At 39.0% G+C, this 25,897-nt stretch overlaps 2 protein-coding genes across 14 annotated transcripts in view; both read left to right on the top strand.

Annotated features, from left to right (window-relative positions):
* The window catches only part of msrb3 (methionine sulfoxide reductase B3), a 113,427-nt gene that overhangs the window by 53,736 nt on the left and 33,794 nt on the right, over window positions 1-25,897 (top strand). The window lies entirely within an intron of this gene.
* Window positions 1-25,897, top strand: part of hmga2 (high mobility group AT-hook 2) — a 42,844-nt gene that overhangs the window by 1,447 nt on the left and 15,500 nt on the right. Inside the window, exons 2-3 of the mRNA NM_212680.2 lie at window positions 1,363-1,449; window positions 9,786-9,836. Coding sequence (NP_997845.1) covers window positions 1,363-1,449; window positions 9,786-9,836 — 138 coding nt within the window. The remainder of the gene's footprint in view (window positions 1-1,362; window positions 1,450-9,785; window positions 9,837-25,897) is intronic.

Below are 25,897 nucleotides of genomic sequence, written 5' to 3'. Positions count from 1 at the left end.
ATATGTAATGCTAATGCACTTCACAGAGTCGCTCTGGTTGTCTTAAATGTAAATGCAAATGTATATGCTGCACTACAGGCTTATTTGAATGTGCTGAGGTGAAAGCCAGTTTAGAAATGTTTAATCAGCCCAAATTTGATTTAATTTTAATATTTGAGAAATGCTGTGGATTGATATTTAGATTTTTGTTGTTGATGTGGTTACTATAACAACAAGAATGTACTTGAAATGCACCGAACATTTAACTGTTTAGTCATTACCACATCCTTCAAAAGTCTTGTTTGTGCTTGGAGGATGTGATTCACTATCTCAAGTAATTCACCAGTGAGTCACGCTTGTACCTCTAATTGCAAGTGGCCATCAGGATGAGCTGGCAAGTGGGGTTAAAAATAAATCAATCAGTCATTAAATGTTGATTTTAGTTGGCATTTACCACTGTGATAAAACAAATAGTGAATTCAAATGAATTTTCATTTAAAATGAAGATTTTATTCGGGCAGATAAATTTACTGTACTTACTTATATGTATAGTAGTAATTGCTCTTTTATTGACTCTGTTATAATTGCTTTGTTATCTTGCTGTTAGTTCAGTTTAATCTTACATGGCTACAAATTGTAAACATGTCTGTGCTCTTTGCAAGAATTATAATTAAAAACAGTTGTTGTTTTTTCTATATGCACATATGCTTATAGACACATCATTGTTTGCTCTTATCTAGTAAAGAGTGAATGGAAGACCACTGGTTAATGTGTGTATGATTGTCAGGGACCCTGTATTCTTTGAGACTGAGCAGAGTGCATATATAAACAGAAATATTTGGACAATTTTTGAAGGGCTACCTTAAAAAAAACTTTTCTATAATTTATTTATTATTTAAAATAATTTATTTATTTATTTATTTATTTATTTATTTATTTATTTATTTATTTATTTATTTATTTATTAATTTATTTATTTATTTAATTATTTATTTATTTATTTATTCATGTATCTAAGTTATAACTAAATTAATTCTAATGCAAATAACATCAAAAAATAATCAAGGTGGACTAGCACTATTTTGGAAGTATTTGGTCCTAATGTGTGCTTTTTTTATGGATGTATGTAGTCATTTCACCTCAAGCTGACACAGTAGCATAACCACAGGTGTAGTTTGTCATATTACCTAACCTAAGCACATGATCCAATAACATTTGATCTCAGGAAAGTGCTTTATCATTTGAAACCTTAAAAACTTGCTTCAAAATTGTGCTTTTGCATTTATCCAAATAAATGACTTTGGTGATAGAAAGTGGCACAGCAGTACTCTATAGATTTGTTTGCTGTTTTCATGGCCTAAGTTCACCTCCTCTCCCCTTCAGGAACCCACAGGAGAGCCTGTCCCCAAACGACCGAGGGGACGCCCCAAAGGAAGCAAGAACAAGGGCCCCTCCAAAGCAGCGCAGAAGGTGAGAAACGTCCTGGACAACTGTCCAGTCACAAACAAACACAAGACACAGATCTATCTATCTTTTTTTTTTCCATCTATCTATTGATCTGCTTTTTGATATTTTTGGCAGTTCTTCATCGACAGGTTGTGCACTTGAAATCCTTTAACACCAGAAATCCATTGATTACCCCTTGTATAATTATTAAATATAATGCATCTATCCACCCATTCATTTGATATAATCCATTTGTAAATCTATTCATCCATTTCATATATTTTTGACTAATCTGACTAATCCATTAGATGTTTTACACATGCATCCATTAATTGGAAATCCTCTCTTCATACACTTGGTGTATATTAATCATACACCAATTCATCCTTTTTACTAATGATCATTCATCCATCCAATTGATATTTTATCCATTATTCACCCAATGAACCATCCATCCATCCATCTACCCTCCCATCCATCCATCCATCCATCCATCCATCCATCTACCCTCCCATCCATCCATCCATCCATCCATCCATCCATCCATCCATCCATCCATCCATCCATCCACTCACCCAATTCATATACCATCCATCCACTCACCCAATTGATATATCATTCATCTTCTCACCCATTTGAAATACCATCCTTCCACTAACCAAATTCCTATTCCATCCGTCCATCCATCAATCCATCCATCTATTCACTCACCCAATTGATATAGCATCCATCTGCTCACCCAAATAATATACCATCCATCCACTCACTCAATTGATATACCATTTATCCATCCATCCATCCATCCATCCTCTCACTCAATTGATATATCATCCATCTGCTCACCCATTTGAAATACCATCCATCCACTCACCCAATTGATATACCATGCATCCACTCACCCATTTGATATACCATCTATCCACTCACCCAGTTGATATATCTTCCATTCATCCAATCATTGATCCATCCATCCCTCCATCCATCCATCCATCCATCCATCCATCCATCCATCCATCCTATATATCAAGCTATCAATTGTCTTTTCCATTTATCCACTTATTTTCCATTATTTTTTGTATCGATTCATCCGTCCTATATATTTTCCAATCATCCATCCATCCATCCATCCATCCATCCAGCCAGCCAGCCAGCCAGCCAGCCGTTCGTCTTATTTTGACCATCCATATTATATATTTTCCACAATCCATCCATCCATCCATCCATCCATCCATCCATCCATCCATCCATATTATATGTTTTCCATCCATCCAATGTCTTATTTGTCCATCCCATCCATCCATCCATCCATGTTTATGTCTGTCTGTCTATGATCTTTCTATGTATCCTTCTATTCTTCAGTGTGTGTGCCTGTCTATCCTATCTACTGTGCACCACTTTGCAAGATCAGGAATATTAATCTTGGCAGTGTTAACCGAGGAAATGGGCTCTTACCGTTTTTATGAATCATTTATCAGGAACGTGTCAGGAACATTTAGAAGCATGTGAAATGTGTCAACATCCGGGGTGTGCGAGTGTCTGTGTGTGAATGTTTGGGGCTGCTTTTTGATCTCTCAATCATGAAGCCTCAGTGTTGCCTGTGCGAACAGACCACAGTGACCCGAATGTCTTTGCTGTGTGTTTCAGCAGAGCAGTTAACACTAAGCTCCAGTAATGTGGCAAGGGGTCTCCTGCTGACCTACACACCTAAAAGTAGAAGTCAATTCTACACACGTAAATACCCCCTCTCTGTCTCGTCTTAGGCAAATTACCATGCATATGTGAAAGAACCACAAACATGCAGGCGTATATACACATGCGCACATGAAGCGAATACTCTATGCAGGGAGTATAGAGCATGCACTGTTGCATACTGCCAAACGAACTCTGTTCCCATTCCTTACTAATGCCCATGTAAACAGAAAAGCAAATCACAGCATCGCATAATATTTAGTTGGTGTGCATCAGTATAGCCGTAATTGCTGGATTCTGTTTATGTATTGGGAATGCCTTTAAAGAGGGGTTGTTCTGGTGAGCGTTTTGTGATGAAGTCATTAGCATTTCTGCCTTGCTTGTGTGTGGTCTAGTCTGGCATATGCTTGTGGGAAGTCCCCTTTAACTGTCAGTGCGTTTGGTTTTTTTAAAAGTATTACTGTATGTTTCTCATCTCTGAGCTGTCGTGGAGAGCTGAAATGTCTACTTGCGGAATTAGTCTGTGTTAATAACTCACTGACAGCATTCGCCGTTCTCTTTTTGCAGTTATGTACCACTGTAAACACACAACCCCCCTTTGAAAACTAGAGGACTGTTCTGTGAGCGTAATCCTGTTTCATCCCATATGGGTTTGTTGTGATATAACATGAACTAAATAGTCTACCATTATGAAAGGAGTCAAATTTGGGAATCAGTCAGCTTCTCTGTCTCCTTCCACTATCTTGACCTTGCAAGGTTCCATAACATATTAGAAGCACAAGCTCCTGCAGAGTATTGCATGGAGAAAACTAGAAGAAACCATTGTTATGTCGATTTTTTTTTTGGATGGATGAATTGATACATTGATATAGAGATGGGGTGGATGTATCAATTAAGGAAGGGGTAAATAAATGGATGGATGGACTGATAGAGATAAAGGGATGGATTGGTAAGGTTGTATAGATTTACAGAGTTACTGATAGATGGACAGCGAGATTGATGGACATCTAGAGAGATGGGTAAAGTGATGATATATGGATAGTATAATACAGGGATCTCGCACTTGCCAACAAATATTGGAAGAACCAGCTCCTGCAAAGAGTAAGTATTGCATGTAGAAAAGTGGAAGAATCCCAACACAGACTCATTCTAAAAACGTAGTCCCGCGGACGTTTCTGGAGACCGCGAATTATGAAGCCGGAGGTACATATGGCTGCATTTAATTTTTTTAAGTGAACGCTATGGGGCGGTATGACGCTGTTCCTTTTCGCGCTTACCAGCTAAATATCATACAAGGGCTTTTTTTTTTCTAGACAGCTTTTGTAAATCGTCGGTTGGGTTTAGGGAAGTAAGTGGGTGGGTCAATCGATAAAATTGGTTGGGTTTAGGAAAGAAGGAGGGTGGCTCGGTGGCTCGGCAGAGAAATTTGAAATGCGAAAAAGTCCACTCAGCACTTTTTGGATGGATGGATGGATGGATGAATTGATTGATTGATTGATTGATTGATTGATTGATTGATTGATTGATTGATTGATTGATTGATTGATTGATTGATTGATTGATTGATTGATTGATTGATTGATTGATTGACAGACTGACTGATGGGTCTGGATGTATCAACAGAGGAATGGGTAGATAAATGGATGGATGGACCAATTGAGATAAATAGATTTATAGAGGGATGGATTGGTGGGGTCGAATGGATTTACAGAAGGATTAATTGATTGATAAATAGACAGCAAGATGGATGGACATGATAGCATGATAGAGGGATGGATTAGTAGAGGACCTTGCACTTGCCAACAAATATTAAAATAAGTAATGCATGAAGAAAAGTTGAAGATATTGTTCTGTTATTTTTTGGATAGATGAATTGATTGATTACTGTAGAGATGGGTGTGGATGTATCAATAGAGGAAAGGGCAGATAAATGGATAGATAGACCGATAGAGATACATGGATGTACAGAGGGATGGATTGGTAGGGTTGTATGGATTTACAGTGGGAAAGATAGATTGATAGATAGAGATTGGGATGAATGGACATCAAGAGAGATGGGTAAAGCTATGATTCATGGATAGTATGATGGAGAGATGGATTAGTAGAGGACTGAGTGATAGAGATTAATTGATTAATAGAGGGATGGATTGACACATGGATTGATTATGGATGAATAAAGGAATAATGGAAAGATGGATGGACCGATGGATTTAGGGTTGGATGGATTGACAGAGGTGAAGGATTGGTATGGATGGATTTAGCGAGGTTTACTAATGTAATGTGTGTATTTATAAGGTGCATTGATTGTTTATGCCCATACATCCAATATGCTTCACAATCATGGGGGAGGTGTGTAGGATCAACTTGGATGATGCGACGGCAGCCACAGGAAAACTACGCCAGTGCGCTCACCACACACCAGCTATAGGTTAGGTGGAGAGACAATGATAAAGCCAATTCAGTAGATGCGGTGATTGGTAGGCCATGATGTGTAAAGGGCCAATAGAGGGAGTTTGGCCAGGACACCGGGATTCCACTCCTACTCTTCACGAGAAGTGTCATGGGATTTTTTTTATGACCACAGAGAGTCAGGACCTTAGTTTAACATCTTATCTGTAAGGCAGCGATCACTGACAGTATGGTGTCCCCTTCACTTTACTGGGGCATTAGGACACAGACGGCAGGTTGAGCGCCCCATGCTGGCCTCACTAACATCACTATCCCATGTGGTCTCCGATACAGGTACTGACCAGGCTCAGCCCTGCTTAGCGTCAGTGAGTATAATTAGATAGAGTGGATCGATACATTAATAGAGAAAATGTTGGATGGGCAATGGATGGATGTAAATTGATTGATAGATGGATTGGTAGATGGATTGATGATAGTTAGAGCCTTAAGACAATCCAGTGAATGTACAAAAACCTCCAGGTTCATGAAATGTTGTAGTCAATAAATATTGTACTCAATACAGATTCTGCCATTGTAATCTCCTAATTGCACCAAAGAACCCACAGAGCTGGCATCATATGAACAATCTCGTCTAAATCAGAGTAACCATGATGTACCTTGATGGTTACTAGCACAGTTATAGCTGTCAACACACATACCCAGATCATCTCCGTCTAGCTGTGATCAGACTGGCACTAATGACTTGCCCGAATATTTTCCATTGACCAGACATTGTTGGAACTTGATACGGGGCATCAGGGGGCTAATTTTAAACTCTCCATTCGCAAAAGTGGGTTTGGCAGAGGCAAGGCTGGCCCTCCCTTTCCATTAATGAGAGATGGCCTTGTCCCCGGCCTCACACGCATGCCAGGATGTCCCGGTGTCGAAGAGGACAGCGAGCGCCCGGCTTGTGTCTGCCACGGACACGGGACTTGGCTGGACGAGACACGCAAACACAGACATGATTAATTGATCAGGGTGTCGGCTTGCAGACCATTAAACCTCCTGATTAAAAATGCAGCATCCCCAACAGAGGACTGAGGGCTGGGAGACACTGATTGGACCAAGACAGACAGACAGAGACACTGAGAAAGACACCGACAAGGAGAGGCGAGGTTAAAGGGATGCTGTCTTTGAGAACGCTCAAGTCTTTGCAATGCATCATGAGCACAAAGACCTAATGTTTACATCAAATTTCAAGCATTTTGCAATCCTGACAAGCAAACTGACCTGCCTCCTTTTTTAGTGACTGGCTGTGGCATGAACTGCGATGCTCAGGTTTATGTTTCTCCAGTCTGTCATGCCTTTGCAGAACGTTGAAACGTCCTTGGGGTATTCAAAACAAACTGTGCTTGTTGAATAAGTAGTAATGTGAGCCTTGACAATGCCTGCATACTTAGTCAGGGCAAACAGACCGACACAAACAGGGCTGAACACATCACACACAACACAACAGACAGAGGTACATTGTAGAGGTCTCCAACGATAATAATAATACAGGTTTAAACTGATAGTTTACTTTAAAAAAATAGCCTGTCATCATTAACTCACCCTCATGTCTTTCCAAACCTGTATGACTGACTTACTCTTGATTGGCTGTCAGAAAAAAATGTGCTAAAATTGTACCTTTAGGGGTACAACAGCTCATCACACAGACAAGTTTGTACCATATCTACCCCTAAAAGATGCGCATTAGTTTTCTTAAAGTAGTAATATGTACACTAAAGACCACAAAATACTTCAAACATTTTGTTATTTAAAAAAAAATATCTAAACACAATTTTTGCAAGTATAATATTGCCATTAATGCACTTTAAGCGGAAAGATGACTTTACATGTCTATGTCCTTTTCATTCTCTGAGCTCATGTTCTGTTTGCACTTTTAAAAAAAACTTTAAAAAAAAAATAAAGAAATACATCAAATACAATCAGTAATAAAAACAACATTAAATCAATCATGTCTTATGGTGCAAATTTACAGTTACATGATTTTACTTTGACAAGGAATCAATGCTTCTGGAAAGAGGGAGGCAAATGACACGTTAACCATTTTATCTCCATTGTTGTTTTTTCATAATCGTCGTGGAGGCCAAAACCAAAACAATTGTTTTATTAATTGCACATTAATGGTTACTATTATGATGGACTTGTAGTAAACTTGACTTCAAGTGACTGACACTTTTCTTTGAAATGTAGCTGCACGGTAAACTTGACTGGAAAATTTCCACAAAGCATTTATTTATTTTGGAGGTGATTAAATTATTGGTGGGGACGTTAACATTAAATTATATGGAGAGGACACATCCCCTCCGTCACTGCTAATTCTACACCCTTGCATAAAAGGTTAATTTCAGAATTTCATAAAACTTGGTAATTCTGGCAATTAATGTAATGCTTAAGCAAGGTGATGGTTGTTAATAGGTTAGATAGGCACACACTCTACCAGCATTGATTTGTATCTCGCTCGAATGACAAACATGATACCTCTGACACCTACCCTTCCTGGGTCATTCGCAGAATTCATAGATGTTTGATGATTTGAATAAGGTTTCCTGCAGGGCTCTGCATGACAAAAGCCCACGGCCAGAAGAAAACTTTATATCCTATCAATAATGGAGACGCGTCTTGTCTTGTTAATTGTCTTCGACCGTGGTGGGAAGGCACCACCTTTCAAACCCGCAGGGGAACCACTCTCCTGTCAAATTACTGCAGTTACCGTGTCAGAGGATTATTGCATGAATGACGCATAATGTACTTGGGAAATCCTGTCCTGTCTTTCTAAAAATGATCAAAGTAATCAACAGTGTCACTACGACAAAATGAAAGATTTTTAACAAATTATGTGTGATTCAAACCTATGCTTTTTCATTGGCTTCCCTGAAATAATGTCTGAAGCCTGGAAGAGCTGGGTTTGTGTTTTCGACATGTCAAGTAGATGTTGCTTTCAGCTCCTTGTACGAAAATCCAGTTTCCAATGGTTTCTTATTAAGTTAAAATGGCAGCATCGTTACCTTTTGTATTAATGCAGACATTCTAATGGGTTTTGATTTTTGACATGCACTTTAAGTGCCCGATTAATCACAGCAGACTGGCCCATGGTATCTACAGGCTCTTAAAAAGTTTTAAAATGTCTTAAATTTCAAAAACAAGGTCTTAAATTCTCTGAAATATTGTTTTGTAGGTTGTAATTTATTTTAAATGGCTCTTAATTTTTACTTTGTTTATGTAAAGCTGCCCAATCGATCAACACGTATCCAATTATCAACAATTTTTTAGCAAAACTATATTCATAATTAATATTATAGCAGTCTGTTTTGCATGCTATTAGTTTGTAAAGAGTTTTGTAGGTTATGTTTGATAAAAATGTATGTGTAAAAATAGGCTCTGCTTGTTTTTACACATTTTTTAAAATATGTGGCTTAGAAATGACTAAAAAGAATTCGTTTTTTGATGTGGCAAGTACATTTTTTACTGCTGGGCCTTTAAAATAAAGCGTATAGCTCTGTATATATCTGAAAACTCAATCTTCAAGGTCTTAAAAAGGTCTTAAAAAGTCTAACATTTGACTTGGTGAAACCTGCAGAAACCCTTGGGCCATCTGGCCAATCAGAACAAAGGAGACGTTCGAAAAAGGCGGTTTTTTTAGAGATTATATTCTTAAACTAATCCTTTCAGGCACTGTGGGTTCTTTTGGTGCTGTAATTCTGCAATACAGTGATTAAATGACTATAAATCAACTGTTTATTTGAATATAAATGTATGTGAAGCAAAAAAAAATCAAAATAGAGTTACTTTAAAGACTTTCACCTCCAAAGTGTTTTATTTTTACAGACTACTTCAATAGACCCCTGTTATTAAGTTGGAGCCGCTGTGATAGCAAGCCCATAACTGTCTTTCATGGCCCTTATCTGGGTGGTTTTGCTGATAATGGTGCTCTTATTTACACTTGAATGGCATAAAATTCCTGTAGTGAAATATTACGCCGCGCAGACCAGGGACTTGAGCAATGGAGACAGTTCATTGTTGGAGGCCCAGATATACATTACAAACCCTTTTTTGCATTAAAAGCATTGAAGGAAATTGAGCTCTAGCATTTCACCTTCTCCTTTTGTGGCCATATTTGAAAATGACTCTGCTTTGTGACAAATTGTGTGCCTGAAAAATTTGTTTAAAGCACTTGATGAAATACCGGCCACTAATTCATGGTTTGTTGGCATTTGCAGAAAGCCGAGACCACAGGGGAGAAAAGACCTAGAGGAAGACCCAGGAAATGGGTGAGTTTGTTTATATTAGTCGCATATAACTAGGCACATCCATTGAAGTACGAGGCCAGTTACCTTTCAAAGCTGTCCACGTTTTTTTATCATTTTATAATTCCTTTCTATTAGGTTTTGTGAAATATTTCTTATACTTTTAAATTAATTCATTGATCAAACAACAGAAAATTTAAGTAGAACTTGTATTCATGACAAATTGGCCTTTATGTCTTAGATTGATATTTATATCCAGTGATATAAGTGTAACATCACATGAATTTAAACAGTTTTATTTACAGGCAGTTGAAGGAAAGCATATTGCTGTGAATTTAAATGAAAACTTTTTACAATTAAATTAAAAGTTATGTTTTTTATTCATTCAAAAACACATTTTAGCTTATTTTTTCCATTTTAGTATTCCATTTCTACTATATTTAGGAAAGGCTCATATTAAACTCACTTTTTTTACTTTTATTATAGATTGTTTATTTAATATACTTTTATTATTTATTATTATTTTATATTATTATTTAATAATATATCCAAAAAAGTAAGTTGTCGCATTACTTTGTTACTTTTTATGGTAAGTAATGTGTTATGTTACGTTTGAGTTACTTTTGCGTTACTGAGGCTTGATCTGTTTCATAACTTGCAGGATTTCTTTTTAAATGAAGGAGCTCTGCAATTAACAATGCAATGTATAGCCTACACCTTCATTTACCTTAAAAAACACATAAAAAAATATTAATGTAGGATAATCTTATCTGAATATGACTTTCTGATCCTTGTGCTATATGCCATATAAACTGATTAATGAAAGTGTAAAGCACTTGTGTGTGTGCGTGTGTGTGCTTGTTACTTTTGTACTTTTTGTATGTATTGGTGACGTAAATCATTGTCTGTTGAAACAATCCCCTTTTCCCTTTCTTTGATCCATTCAGAATAATGAGAATATTTCCACTGCACAAATGTAAGGCTCTGCCATCTAAGTTTCTGTCTGTTCCTACATTTTCTCATTGAGTGTGTGATTCAGTGTGACTACGTTCATTTTAATTCAGCTATATGTTTTTTATAAGCTAATTACTTAAACAAAGAAATTAACCCACATGACATTTTTGAAAAAGTAACTCAAGTATTATTACTCAGTTTTTAAAAGTAATGCATTACTTTACTCGTTATTTAGACAAGTAATAATATTATATAACTTGCATTACTTGTAATGCATTACCCCAACACTATAATATTTATATATATATATATATATATATATATATATATATATATATATATATATATATATATATATATATATATATATATATATATATATATATATATATATATCATAGTGTTGGGGTAATATATATATAAATATCAAGCACTTTTTCACATTACTTTGTGTGTGTGTCTTTGTGTGGTAAATTTAATATCTTGCTTATGTAAATTTTATCTACAGACAAAAAGGTATATAAATATACTTGTGGGTAGAAACTTCTACATAAAGTTTCATTTTTGCTTTTTTATATTCATTTTTTTTATTAACTATTGTAAATAAATTATATACCAGGTATTGGTCAGATATATGTGACATTGAATGACAATAATAACCTATAGGTGCATTATATTGCACCAAAGTTATTTGAAACATAAAAAAATACACTATACTTGTATATAAATTCACTTACTTAAATCTAATTAAGGCAGACAACAAATTTAATTTATTATGGGAGTTTTAATGGAGACACTATTAAATTGAAATAATAAGAGATATTACCAACATGTAAAAGGATGGTGGAAATTGTGCAGTTTTTTTGCGCTCAGTATGCATGAACGATTCCTCCGTTATCCTGAAGTTTTCAGTGTTTATTAGCCTGCCAGTGACACGTTTGATTGATAACCGGAGGGGTAAAGCTGCAGGCAGTTAAAAGTGCCACCAGGATGACTGTGTGGAGATATGGGGAGAATGAACCCTTTGTGGCAAGCTGACTCTGTGTCCTTATGGATTTTTCTCAGGCAGACAGGAAAAGCAAAGCATTCCGAGGCCCCTGGACACACACACACACACACACACACACACACACCACCTTGAAAAATCTAAAAGTTTGCCAGATCTTAACTCACTATATGCATTTACAAAAGTGATGGGACACTATTGATATATGGTGTGCAAATATTTAAAATTCAGTTTGGATTTTAGTGTGACGCAGTTGCATGGATTCTTATATATAGCAGAGATGGCAGGAGGGCTTAAATGATTTGTTCAATACAGAAATGAGTACATTTGTATTGGAGGAAAACATGACCCATCTGACTCTATCATCCAGGAATGTGATTCGAGTCACATGTTAGCCGAGCGTTTCCAAAAACAGCCTTTACCTCCAGGTCTCGGCTGAGCCCCTATAGCTAACATGCTAAAGTTCAGCATTGACTCACTGCATTGGAGAGCAACGTTTCAAATGTATTAGACACATTGATTCAGATATTACACGCAGACCGTTTAGTGTTTCGTTGTAAGTTTTATTTGAACAATTTCTGTTGAACTGAAAGAGCCGCACTTAGACTCAATTCTCAAATGGGGTCTTATGTTAGTTTAACATGTATGTTGTGAAATTGTGTATGTTAGTAATGAAGCAACAAACGCATGGAAACTGCTGAGTGTATACTCACCGGCCACTTTATTAGGTATACCTGTACAACTGCTCGTTAACGCTAATTTCTAATCAGCCAATCAGATGGCAGCAACTTAATGCATTCAGACATGTAGAGATGGTCAAGACGATCTGCTGCAATTCAAACCGAGCATCAGAATGGAGAAGATAGGTGACTTAAGTGACATTAAACGTGGCATAGGTGTTGGACTGGTCTGAGTCAGTCAGAAACTGCTGATCTACTGGGATTTTCACACACAACTATCTCTAGGATTTACAGAGAATGATCCGAACAAGAGAAAATATGCAGTGAGTGGTAGTTCTGTGGGTGCAAATGCCTTGTTGATGCCAGAGGTCAGAGAAGAGAATGGCCAGACTGGTTCCAGCTGATAGAACAGCAACAGTAACTCAAATGACCACTCGTTACAACTGAGGTATGCAGAAGTGCATCTCTGAATGTTCAAGACGTCGAACCTTGAGGCAGATGGTCTACAGCAGCAGAAGACCACACCGGATGCCACTCCTGTCTGCTAAGAGCAGGAAACGAACCAAAATTGGACAATAGAAGACTGAAAAAAATGTTGCCTGGTCTAATGAGTCTCAATTTCTGCTGCGACATTCAGATGGTAGGGTCAACAACATGAAAGCTGGGATCCATCCTGCCTAGTATCAACGATTTAGGGCGGTGGTGGTGGTGTGATGGTGTCGGGGATATTTTCTTGGCACACTTTTGGCCCATTAGTACCAATTGAGCATTGTGTCAACCCCACAGCCTATCTGAGTATTGTTGCTGACCATGTCCATCTCATTTTGACCAGTGTACCCATCTTCTGATGGCTGCTTCCAGCGTGATATAGCACCATGTCAAAGCGCGAATCATCTCAGACTGCTTTTTTAAACATAACAATGAGTTCACTGTACTCAAATGGCCTCCACAGTCACCAGATATCAATCCAATAGAACACCTTTGGGATGTGCTGGAACGGGAGATTCACATCATGGATGTGCAGCCGACAAATCTGCAGCAACTGCATGATGCTATCTTGTCAATATGACCCAAAATCTCTGAGGAATATGTCCAGTACCTTCATGAATATATGCCACAAAGGATTAAGGCAAAAGGAGATCCAACCTGGTACTAGTAAGGTGTACCTAATAAAGTGGCCGGTGAGTGTAAGTGTTTAATAATAAGGTCAAAAAGATTTTTTTTGCTGTAGTAGTTTGATATTTTCAGCAACATTTAATACTTTCTTATGCAAAATTAGCAAATTGCCTTCTAGGCTTTTTTCGTTTTACCAAATACCAGGGTTAAAGTTGACCCAGAAGTGTCTGTTTGAATGAGCCCGTGACTCTTTGGACTGAACTGATAAAGTTTACATTTATTGCGCTGTTTCCTTTGTACTGATGCCCAAAGGTGCAATCGGCTACTCTTTCATGATGGCTGCGTGATGCAGATACACGCTCGCACACGCATGCATGCATACAAACACACACTCCCACTCACTCACACACACTTGATCCACCCACACATTGATGTCAGTTAGCCTTAAACAAATAGATAATGAAGTGATACGCTTTGTAGATGCAAAGTAAACTTTGTAAAAGGTTGTTCTCACACAGCTGCAGAAAAAAAGCAAATCGTTAGTTTTTTTAAGAAATTCAATACTATGAAATGAACGGCACTTTTGTTTAAAATGATTGTTTGTGATGTTTAGATATTCACAAGTGCTAGAGCAATGTGTTGGTTGCAGAGGAAATGAAATATGACCGACAAAATTAGAACAAAAATTAGCTTTGGGATATCTTTCATATATCTTTCATTTTTAGATGCTTTCAAATGCTTAAACCCTGCAAAATAATTGTTTGCCTTTGTGATTGAAGTGCATGCTAACAAACTAAAACATTATGGGTCAAAGGTTAACTAGACTCAAGCAAGGGCAGGAGTTTGTTAGTGAGTGAGAGATTTTTCTCATGGAAGGGTCATAAATTTGACTATCAGGAGAAACAGACAGGCCTAGTCTTTTAAACACTTTCCAGGCTTCAACAATAATGATTTATTTTTTATTGGATTATTTAAATTATTTACATTTTTTAAATACTTTTTAGTCATTAAATTAAATTATTATTATTTATTTTGTCATTTTTTAATATAAATTAGAATTATAAAAGCAGTTTTGTAGACTAAAAATGTATGACTGAAACTATTCTAGGCATTTATGCACATTTTTCTTAAAACTAGGGGATTTATAATGTATATAGGTGATATTCACCTGCATGGCCCACGCCACACTTTAAGCTAGACTTTACTGTAGTGATGTATGGATGAAAGGGATGGTAAGAACAGTGGGATGAAGGGGAGTAAGAGGATGACTGGTAAACAGGTGGGTAAGTTGATCAGGCGTCCTATTATGCCCAGAGACTCAGAGTGGGGGTACTGTCTCTGTTGGCAGAGTGATTGGACCCCCCCAGTTCAATTTACGTGTAGGTGTGAAGAGGGTTATAGGATTGTGAATGGGAAGCGAGGAAATGGAGAGAGGGAGGGTGGGTTCAAAGAACGAGAAGAACAGTGCTAGAGGGACGGTCTTCCTTAAATATGTTTAAGGGAGTAGGTGATTGGTTAAGGAGACAAAGTGAGGCGTGGTTCTGCCGCTGAACTTTTATTAACAAGTTAACTCCATTAGATGTCTCGTTTTGGAGTGTTTCACGAATGTTAAAACAGTAAGAACTTCGTAATATTTGTAATATTGTTATTGTTATTCGGTACCGCATTTGATTTGTATATTTTTTGATAATATTTAACATACATGATGTTTCATATGTTAACTAAAGTTTACGTCTATGTATGGGTAAACAACCGGGAAAGAAGGTAAAAAGATGGAAGGGGCTTGATGGTTGACAGTCTTTTGGTCAATCTTTGAAACCATATTTAAAATGAAGCTTAAAAAAGCGTAAATAGTTTTTAAATTTGTATTTTGATTTTTGTTGTGTCCTGACAAACGAAAAGTAAACTATTACATTGCTAGTTTGTGGTTTTACACGTCCAAATCTTTCTGCCGAGTACCTATGGAAATGGCAGAAAGCTGGAAGGAATAGATGGACGTTATAACAAAATTTAATTGACATACAGGACAAAGAAGCAAAGAAAGCAGTTAAAATGTAAGTGAGGTGTCTACTTTACTGTTTCAAATACATTTTGTGACAATAAAATATGAAAATATCAGAGTGAAATCGTTTCCCATGGCCATTCTGTGTATATATTTATGTTAAAGTGCAACAACACTGACCATAAGGCATCTAATTAATAGAAATATTTCTTTTTAATTATAAAAAAATCTATATGATTTCATTTATTTATTCATTTTCTTTCAGCTTAGTCCCTTATTTATCTGGGGTCGCCACAGTGGAATGAACCGCCAACTATTTCAGCACTTGTTTTACACAGCAGATGTCCTACCAGCTACTGGGAAACACTGTTACACTCTCACATTCACACTCATACTGTACACTATGGCCAAGTTACCCAATTCACTTACACCTCATGTCTTTGGACTGGGGGGAAACCGGAGCATCCAGAGGAAACCCACGCAAACACAGAGAGAACATGCAAACTCCACACAGAAATGCCAACGGGACTCAAATAAGCTAACAGCTGAGCCACCTTGCCGCCATAAGATACTATACAAAATGTTTTGTGTTATATTTTAAATTATCATTTTTATAATCCACTGTAAACCATGACAGAAATGTATAATCGCCATTAGATTGCTTTCATTTCGTTGTATTCAACATATTTGTTGAACCACTCTTTTATTATTTTGATTCTTGAAATCCCCTACTTGTCTTTAACCAAAATACATGGTCAAGCTTTTTTTTTTTCTTTTTCTTTTTACCCTAATACATTCAATTGGTATGAGTGTTACAAGCTGGAGTGAATCCGGAGGCATATTCATCAGGCTGTAGTCATACTACAAACATCCTGAACGTGGAGTGGGCATAGTGGTATGACATCCTGTGAATAAGTCCGAGAGGAACTTCTAGCCAAGTGCATGAGTGATACTGACTCAGAGATGGAAAGCTGTGAGTGATAGTGCTCCAACCCGAACATTAGAGCATCCAAAAAAAGAGTCTCCAGATGTGTGCCAAGACTTTTGAGTTCAGCCAATGGAGTGTGAGGCAGAAAACCAACATTTTTTTTGTCTTCCTGTCTCCTTTTTTATGAATGGGCAATGGGAAACGTGTGCGTCTGCAGTGCGCCATCCTCTTGTATGGGTCATTGTGTGTGGGTTATGATCTGTTTAGCATGTCACAGATGAATTGACATGGCCGAGAGGCTGCGCGGCGGTCTCCGCATATACAGGGTGGACTTGACAAGAGCTTTGCCATTCCTCTTCTGGATAAACAAGTCGGTTTTCTTCATTCAGCTACTGCTCGCCCTCCTGGAACTAATTATAGCATATCCTTTTTGGCTACAAGGGGCCGCTGGAATGTTTTCCTTTGTCCCCCTCCCCCAACTTAGTTCCTACCCCCCACTAAATGGTTAATAGTGGAAGGTGGCGTTTGGCTAGGAGAAGAGAGAAAATTGGTTTAATCACGTCCATTCCACCGGAGACATTTAAGACACTCGCCAAGACTTGGCCAAGACCGGATCATCCATCTAGGACATTCGTCAGATTCACCATGACCCCTGCTGAGATGGCTGCAGTGAGCATCATTCTTGCAGACAGGAAATCTATCAGTCAGAGGATGTAGAAAGGTTTGGGATTCTTAAAATAACGTTGTGCAGGTGGCACAGCTGCTACGAGAGGATACTAGTCTGCTGCTGCTGCTGCAAAAAAAAAACCTTTCTCTATAATGGTAATAAGAATAAAGATGTTAGGAATATTTCTACAAAAGAACCTGCCACACATCAGTGAGAACGTTTACATGGACACCAACTAAGACAATACTCTGAGTAAGAGTCTACCATGTAATCAGCGGGTTTTGATTACCATAATCAGACTAAAGCCATAATTAAACTAACACAAATCGAATTAAGACGAATCAAATTGTATTTGATTGTATTATCCGATTCAATTCGTGGATTCGATTGCAGTACAGACAAGCAGGGGCACTACTGACCACCACGAGCTCTCTGACAACCTTTCACGGATTAAAGTGAAGAGCAGGTGTGGGGAGGGATAGGTTTGTTGGAGTTGCAGGCGAAAGTAAGGGGGTGGGGGGTTGCAGACGAAAGTGAAGAGTCGCAGGGTTGGGAGGTAGGTGGGTTGTTGGGTGGTTGCGTTGAGTCACAGACGGAAGTCAAGACTGGGTGGGTTTGCATGTGTCGTAGGCCACTTATAATATCTCCGGGGGCCCCCAAAATGCGTGGGCCCTTAGATTCGTCCTAACATCCCCCCCTAGCAGCGCCCCTGCAGACAAGTAAACACCTTAATCAAAGTCTTACTATTTTGTAGTTTTTTTTTCACTACACTTTGCGACAGGATGCACACACGGCAGTTGTCAGGAGTTTGTCGACAAACTTATGAGAATAACTTCAAGTAAGAGAACGTTATTGGTGTGCATTGGAAACAATGACTATGCTCTCATCCAGTATCTCAGCGTTTGTCGTAGGGATATGAATGAAACATTAGTGAATGAAATAGCATAAGTGGCCTGTTACTTCAGAATTTGTATCTAGCATACTCGGTTTGCATTCATAGTGTGAGAAAATAACTGCTGTTCAACTTGTTGCAAAATTAAAAACAACTGCAAAATCTGATCTAAAATCAAAATCAAATATGGTGCCATAAAGAATACAAACTGTTGTTGCGTGACATGGCGGAGAAAACTAGCACGGAATGATGACGTAATGATGTTAATCAAACTATGTAGTATAACTGTTAAACAGGCACATGAATGAACATTCAAAAAGCGATTAATGTAAACATCTCAATCATATTATCCTCTTATTAAGATTAAGGTAAATAATTATATTACTTATGTCCATGTAAACGCAGCTAGTGTCTACACAGAGAAGTTCACATTGTATGTTATTTGTTTGGAGGTTAGAGTCAAGGCAATGTGTATACTGCAACCAAAATAAAATCCCGATTTTTTTATTTTATTTATTTATTTTTTTTGACGTAGGTCTGCATCTCAAATGACTTCAGTGTATATGACTGGACATCTATAAGTATAAATAACAAATATTTTAGAGTAGAATTGAACTGCATATATCAGTGTTTGCTTAGCTCCTTTTGATATTTATAAATCAGGCTGACAGGAAGTCCTGCCATAGGGGGCATTCAGCAGATCCCTGCACCAGGAGAAATGTTATCTGCTAGATTTGTTTCAGCAGCCAAAAGACTGATTTATTGCCCCCCTCTTCCTTTTCCGGGTGTTCCTCCTGCACAGGTGCGGAGATGGACCAAGTCTGCTGTGCCAAGCGGACAAGCCGCACTGTGTTGTGGAGGTGGGGGTGCATTGGAACGGACTATCTCTGTCCTCAAACAGCTAACATTATTCAGTTGTGAACTGCAGTTCCCTTTCATTCTGCCAACTGGACTGTGTCCAGCATGTTTACGCATTTTGTTGCTCTGCAAGTGAGACCATGGCAGAGAAGGGGGAAGTTTTTGCCTCCTCTTGTGCTCTCTAGGCCTGCATGATCCTTCAAGTATTATCCAACATGCTTATGCATTTGGTTCCTCTGCAAAAAAAGACCTTAGTGGTAAATAGGAAAGTTGTTGCCTCAACTTGTGTTCTCTCCAGGTCTGCATAACCCCTTTAGGCCTGCACAACTCTCCAAGTGTTAAGGCTGGCAACCAGCATGTTTACGTGTTTGGTTATTTTGCATGCAAGACCATAGTTGAGAAGGGAAGTTCTTACCTCTTTGTACTCTCTATAGGCTTGCACGAGTGTTAAGGCTTACATCCGTTACATCTTGTAACACCATGATAATAATAATAATAATAATTCCTTACATTTATATAGCGCTTTTCTGGTCACTCAAAGCGCTTTACACAATGGGGGGATCACTTCATCCACCACCAGTGTGCAGCATCCACCTGGATGACGCGACGGCAGCCATTTTGCGCCAGACCGCACACCACACACCAGCTGATTGGTGGAGAGCAGACAGTGATGCAGCCAATTGAATATGGGGATGGTTAGGAGGCCATCATGGACAAAGGCCAGTGGGCAGATTTGGCCAGGATGCCAGGGTTAAACCCCTACTCTTTTCGAAGGACATCCTGGGATTTTTAACGACCACAGAGAGTCGGGACCTCGGTTTAACTTACTGAGCAGTAAGGCGTCCCCGTCACTATACTGGGGCATTAGGACCCACACAGCCCGCAGGTTGGGCGCCCCCTGCTGGCCTCACTAACACCACTTCCGGCAGCAACCTAGCTTTCCCATGTGGTCTCCCATCCAGGTACTGACCGGGCGCAGCCCTGCTTAGCTTCAGTGGGCGACCATGTGAGAGTTGCAGAGAGCTAGCTGCCGGCAATGATGAAAAATGAGCAAGGCCTTGCCTCTTTTTGTGCGCTCACTGTGCATGCATGACTCTTTTGTTAAAGTTGATTTCAAGTATGTCAAGACTAAGGTGGAGAAAAATTGGAAGATCATGCTTTCTCCTGTGGTCTTTCCAGGCCTGCATGACCTTTCAAGTGTTAAGTCCCAGAGTCCACCATGTTTACATGATTGATTCCTCTACAAGCAAGTTCATGGTAGAGAAAGGGGAAGTTCTTACCTCTTTTTGTGTTCTCTGTCGACCTGTATGACCTTTCAAGTGTTAAGGCAGACATCCAGCATGTTTATGGGTTTGGTTTTTCTAGAAGCGCATGAATGAATAATTGAATGAACAGATTAGAGACGGTGGGTAGAAAGTTTTCTCTCATCTCATACAAGAATATGTTGCTTTTTGGCTGAAGGATAGACTTTATTGTCAAGGAATTAAAGAATGGTGGAAGAGTGGGGAAGTTCTTGTTCTTCTTGCGCTCACTTCAGACCTGTGTAACTTATCCAAGTCACTTTACTGACAGACGGACTAGTTCAGAGAGTCACCGGAGTACAAAGTGTAATTTAACTAGAACCCAAAATGCAGACTTAATATCTTTAATTGACAAAGGCAAGTGCGCAACAATTGCAACAGATGCCAACAAGGGTTACTTACTGATCCGATAAATATGTTGCTGATGGTCTGTCTGTGCAGTGTAAATTGACCATTAATGCTCTCTTAGCCAACAACTCTGCCTGTTTGTTACCAAGGCAATAAGTGAGAATGCCCACAAAGACAATATATATACTTCACATGGCGGCTTCAAACTGAGAGGTCTGGCCAAGAAGTTGACACTATGATGTCCACCTTATCTTAATCCAAGAATTCCTTTGATATGAAGATTCGTGCTCGCTCTTTCCTTCCCAGGTGGTTCTTTCCACTAATGTTTGTTGGATCACAATGACCTTGCAAGCATTTAAGCAGGTCGCAGTCCAGCTTGTAGCTACTGCCAAATTACGAATTGGGATGTTGTAAACCCAACGCTCGGACTTCAACTCCTACCTCAAGGAAGAGATGAGGAAACGTGAATGAATAAGTGAAGAGGCATGAATGAGTGCAGGACAGGAGACAGTGGGGAGGAAGTTCTCTCTCATCTCACACAAGGATCTGCTGCTTTTGGCTAGAGGACAGACAGTGTTGTCAGGTGGTGAGGAGTGGAATCAGAGCTGAGGGAAATGGGAGGGAGAGTCTGGCAAGGAAGAGGGGAGGCGCTCGTCGTTTCGAGGGAAACAAGGGCTGCGTTTGGGAGTCATCCAACAGTCTCGATCTGGTGGGGAGGCTCGGAAAACCCTTAACTGCTGCCAAAGTGTGAAAAGGTTTTTTTTTGGTCCCCCCCCCCCTTCCCTTCCTTAATGTGTCCATGTGTGAGGCAGGAGGAGAGTATTGTGATGGGAATTTGGTGTCAAACATCAAAACGTTTTTATAGCCTTCGCAACCCTCCTGGGCAAAATATTGAACTTAACCTCCTGGGTGTTTTTAGGCTGGAGACTCGGCAGTCAGCTGAGGTTCTGTCCTGAGTCAGTGGCTTGGCCTATACTCTGCCTGTCAGACGGTTTTTATTCTTAGCATTTCCTATTCCACACTAAATAGACTCAAATAGTAAGATGCTGTCAGCTGTATTTAAACTTGTAAACAAACCCAAATGTTTGTTTAGACATGGTGAGACTCCGCAGTGAGTCAGATGGGTGTCTACATGGGCTACTACTTTAAAAGTCAACATTAAAAACTGACCCCGTTTACTTTCTTAAGACTTGTTGTTCATGAATGATTCATCAAGGCGCTTCATTCAAAACAAGTTATTCAGTCAGGATTGAATAACTTTACTAGACTTTCCATGTGATTCACCTTGACTTATGTAATGTCATTGCCATAAGTAATTTCTGTAATTTAAGGACACTTCATACAATAGTTGCTATTAGAAATTATAATATTCATAGAGTTGGAGAAACATGGATTTTTGTTGTATGTGTTTTTATTTTTACCTTTTTTAGCATCCGACAACTGTTAATAGTGATCCTTTACCCCAATTGAAACTTTTCTTATGCCTTAGTTAACCCTTAAAGAGTCATAGTATTACCTTAAGGTATATTAATGATGCTTAATTTACCACTTATGTGTCATTACACAGAGTGTTTAATGCCCCTCAAAACTGGCTGGAATAATTCCATTTGGCTTGTATGTTGCATTGGGTTATTCCACAGAATTTTGAACAAGCACAGTGCAGCCTTAAACTCAGGTGTGTACTGTAAATATGCCTGTGGGTACCAACATGCACTTTTTTTTTTTTTAATATAATTACATTTTGAGAGTGTTGAGACACAATTTTCTAGTCCTCACATTTTAAAACAAACTATTTTTCCGAAATCTACCATTTAAACTTTTAATACCCAGTTTTCATTCAGCCAAATCCTGATGGAAAACTCACATTGTGCCATTTGTTTTAACCTTTTGACGGTTTAGTTCCACTTGGAAATAGCTTTGAAATTGGAAATGCAATTTCATAGATTCCCAGTATGAGAATTAAGCAGGTGTTGTGCATTGAAACAAACTTGGAGATGTTACTTTTTCATAGTTTTGCTTTCATTTGCCAGGACTCTCCCAATTACACAAAATTGTATGGCGAGTCAATTTTCGTAAAGAGCTGCAAACATTTTATTAGCTATTATTGAAACTCGGCAGGAATTGGGGTCTTGAAGTATGCACTTGCAAAAGCTTTGTTTACATTGTGGCTTGGAGCCGTTCCTGTCCCTCACTTGGACGGCTGTGTGAGTTCGATACAGCGTGAGAGCGAGCAACTGGACATCTCTACCTCATTCCCCGCATTCCCAAAACCCTCTCCCCTCCTCTCGTCTCTATCGCTTTCTCCCTCTCTATCTGGGGCCCGAGTCGCTGAATTCCTGCCAATAGGGGTGTGTGTTGTGATTTCTGGGACCACCTCAACGGATTTCCACCGCTGACCCCTGTGACCTTCCCCCCCCTCATCTCTCGCTTCCCCCTGCCTTTCCTGTTCCAGCTTCTGGAAGCGCTTTAATCATTTTGCTGTGAGCCAGCGACTATAACAGCTGCCTCAATAGGTGCTCCGGAGATGAGAATGTGAAAAAGGGGAGATGGAGGAAGCACAGGAGAAGGCAGTAGGGAAATTACAATAACATGGTATGCCTCATATGGGTCTATATATTGTTGAACATGTAAGAAAGATTAAATAGTGTAGTTTTTGTAGCCGTTTTATTGCAAGTATAAAATGGTGTTAAGGGGAACCAGTATGTTTTATTTTTCCACACTACGAAAAAGTGTAATCACTATTACATAAATACTTTTTAAAAGAACAGGGACAAGAAAGCCAGGAAACCTTTGTGTTTGTATGAACAGGGACACTTCTACTACACAAGACCTTTATCATGGTATGGTCACGCGGCTAAGCGCTACATGCACATGCATTTTTTCATTGCTGTCTCTCTGCAGGCAGACATTTCCATGAAAACATGTATGTTACAGTGACTTTGATTGATGCAACCTTAAATCTGAAAACAATTAAATAAATCAACTTATTCACAAATTTTATTTAACATACATAATGTAATGATTCAGAGGGAATAGAATAAAAACATATGACTATAAATCTTATATCCGAGTATGTACAACATCCCATTGGGGAAACTGAGCTATTGACCCGCTTTCCAATAAAGACCCCACAGAATCTGAACAACAGAAAAAAAACTTTAAAATGGGAAAGTTTTGTGTACCGAAACAAAACAAAAAAAAACCTGAATTACTGTGCAGACCCCCAGCACCCCTCTCCCTTCTCTTCCTCTATCCTTTGAGAAACTCTGGGAACTGATTTCACTTCAAACAGCAGAGGCTCCTAAACAGACCAGATCCAATTTGTCTGCGCTTTTCTTTCCCTCCAGAACACCCCCCTCCAAAAAAAAAAAACCTTCCTAACAAAAGGCTGCTTGTCCTGCCAGGAATTTTCCACATTCCTTGCTCTGGCAGACATTTTTCTTTTCTACAAAGGGCCCTTCGGCAAATTCCCCCTAATCGCAGGGTTTAGCCCGGCTCTGATAGGTGGCATTCATAGCACTGTTTGGTTGGGGAGGGTGCTTGATTTGGAGTCCGAGAAGGGACGTTTGAGAGCAAGGGGGCTCTCAGACCTGGAGACTTTTCAGATCGGCTCGAACCGGTGGAGGCTTTCCAAGGGTGATCACAATGCCAGTGCTGTGGCCCTGTACCCTGGAGATGTCTGGCTTGTTTTCCCCACTTCCACCTCCAGTTTAACAGAACATGTGGCCTTTATTCATGGGAGCGGGAGGGGGTACAGTTACTGGGTGGCTCGTCTGTGGGGTCCGCCTCTAGTGAGGGAGTCCTTGGATAAGTTTGCCTCATCAAATCAAGCCGAGTGTTTTTTTATGTTTCCTGTCTTTGTGGAATTCTTGTCAGCAGCCCTAAGGAGACTATGTTCAAGTAAGGGCTTTTTTTTTTACTCCCTGCGTTAAACGCAAAACATATGTTAGCCGTTTAAGTTTAAAGTGAATGTGAGCTGCGTTTTCATTTTTCTAAACTTTCCCTCTTTATTTTAGCAGGCAGTCAGGTAAAATGAATATGGCTTATGGGCAGGCAAGGGTCTCAGGGTCTCAAGGGTTGTACCATGTTAAAGTGTCTCACTGTTTTAAGGGAAAATATGTGAACTTTAAACACAGTAAATAGTGTTCGATGAAGCTGAGAACACTACACTGAAGGTCCTGAAGGTACTTAAGGCGTAATCAATGAATGAACTGCTGATTTTTTTTTACAGAAACGTAACTTACAGAAAAGTAAGTTTCATTGGTCCATGGTGATCATGTAAGACTCTTCTTGGAAGGTAAAATCCAATGACATTGTTTGGTCCATCGAGGCCAAAGTTTAGTAAAAACAAACACCATCCCGCAGATGCAGATTTGCTTTCAGTCATTAGCAATTATACAGATAGATAAAAGAGGTTAAATAGTGATTACTGTACAAACTTGTTTAATCTTGTGTTGCAAGAGCTTCTGCACTGTTCATTAAAGAGATTTGCATAAAAGTTTCCCTTAGCTTCTTATAAAAAACCCTGGTTCTTTCAGATCGACGTAAGTGTAAGGTTTGCCCATTTTGGAATCAAATCAGAACTGATTTTAGGCATAGTTTTCCCCAATTCTTTTGATTCAAAGATCTCATGAATGAAACAGAAACCTAAATATCTCCAGTGCAGTTTCTTGTAAGAGGAAGGAGGGGTTCTCCACAGTGTAAAGCTTTTAGTAAATGACTGTTGGCACAGAGAATGGTTTTGGTAAGACATGCCAAGTCCTAAGAGCAGGACTCTTCCACAAGCTTGGCTTTGCTCTGCCCCGGCACGTTCAGTTCTGGAGCTGCTGAGACGTGCAGCTGCACTCTTCTAGCTTTTTGCCCCCAGTTACCTGTGCCAGAGGCTGACTTACAACCATTACATAATCTCTTTGTGTAACTGGCCCAAAGACCTCTTTGCATTCTTAAAGAATGAAGTATCTCCCTAACCACGTCTACCAGACATACTTTTGAATGATCAATAGTTTTTAAAGATACTCCCTCCATTCAAAGCAGGATGAGAGACCATGGCAGCGCGAAAACATTTCTACAACAATATGAATCACCTTTAGATACCGAATATGTGCTCAAACATTGTTTGAAATCCAAGCTGGAGAATTTGACAAAATCTAAGCTGCAAGTACACGCACAGTCTTGCAAAGTCTACTCTGTTTGATAGTGTGCATGAACACAGGTACTACTCAGCACATGCACAGAGTCCACTTTCTGTAAATACCGTAAACGTGTAGATGTCTTACTCACTCAGCTCTCAGCAACACAGACATCTATTCTAGACATCTTCAGTAGTTTGTTGG

Source organism: Danio rerio, chromosome 4, assembly GCF_049306965.1.
Source record: "Danio rerio strain Tuebingen ecotype United States chromosome 4, GRCz12tu, whole genome shotgun sequence".
Lineage (NCBI taxonomy): Eukaryota > Metazoa > Chordata > Actinopteri > Cypriniformes > Danionidae > Danio > Danio rerio.
Note: the sequence above shows the minus strand (reverse complement) of the source record. Positions and strands in the feature narration are given on the sequence as shown.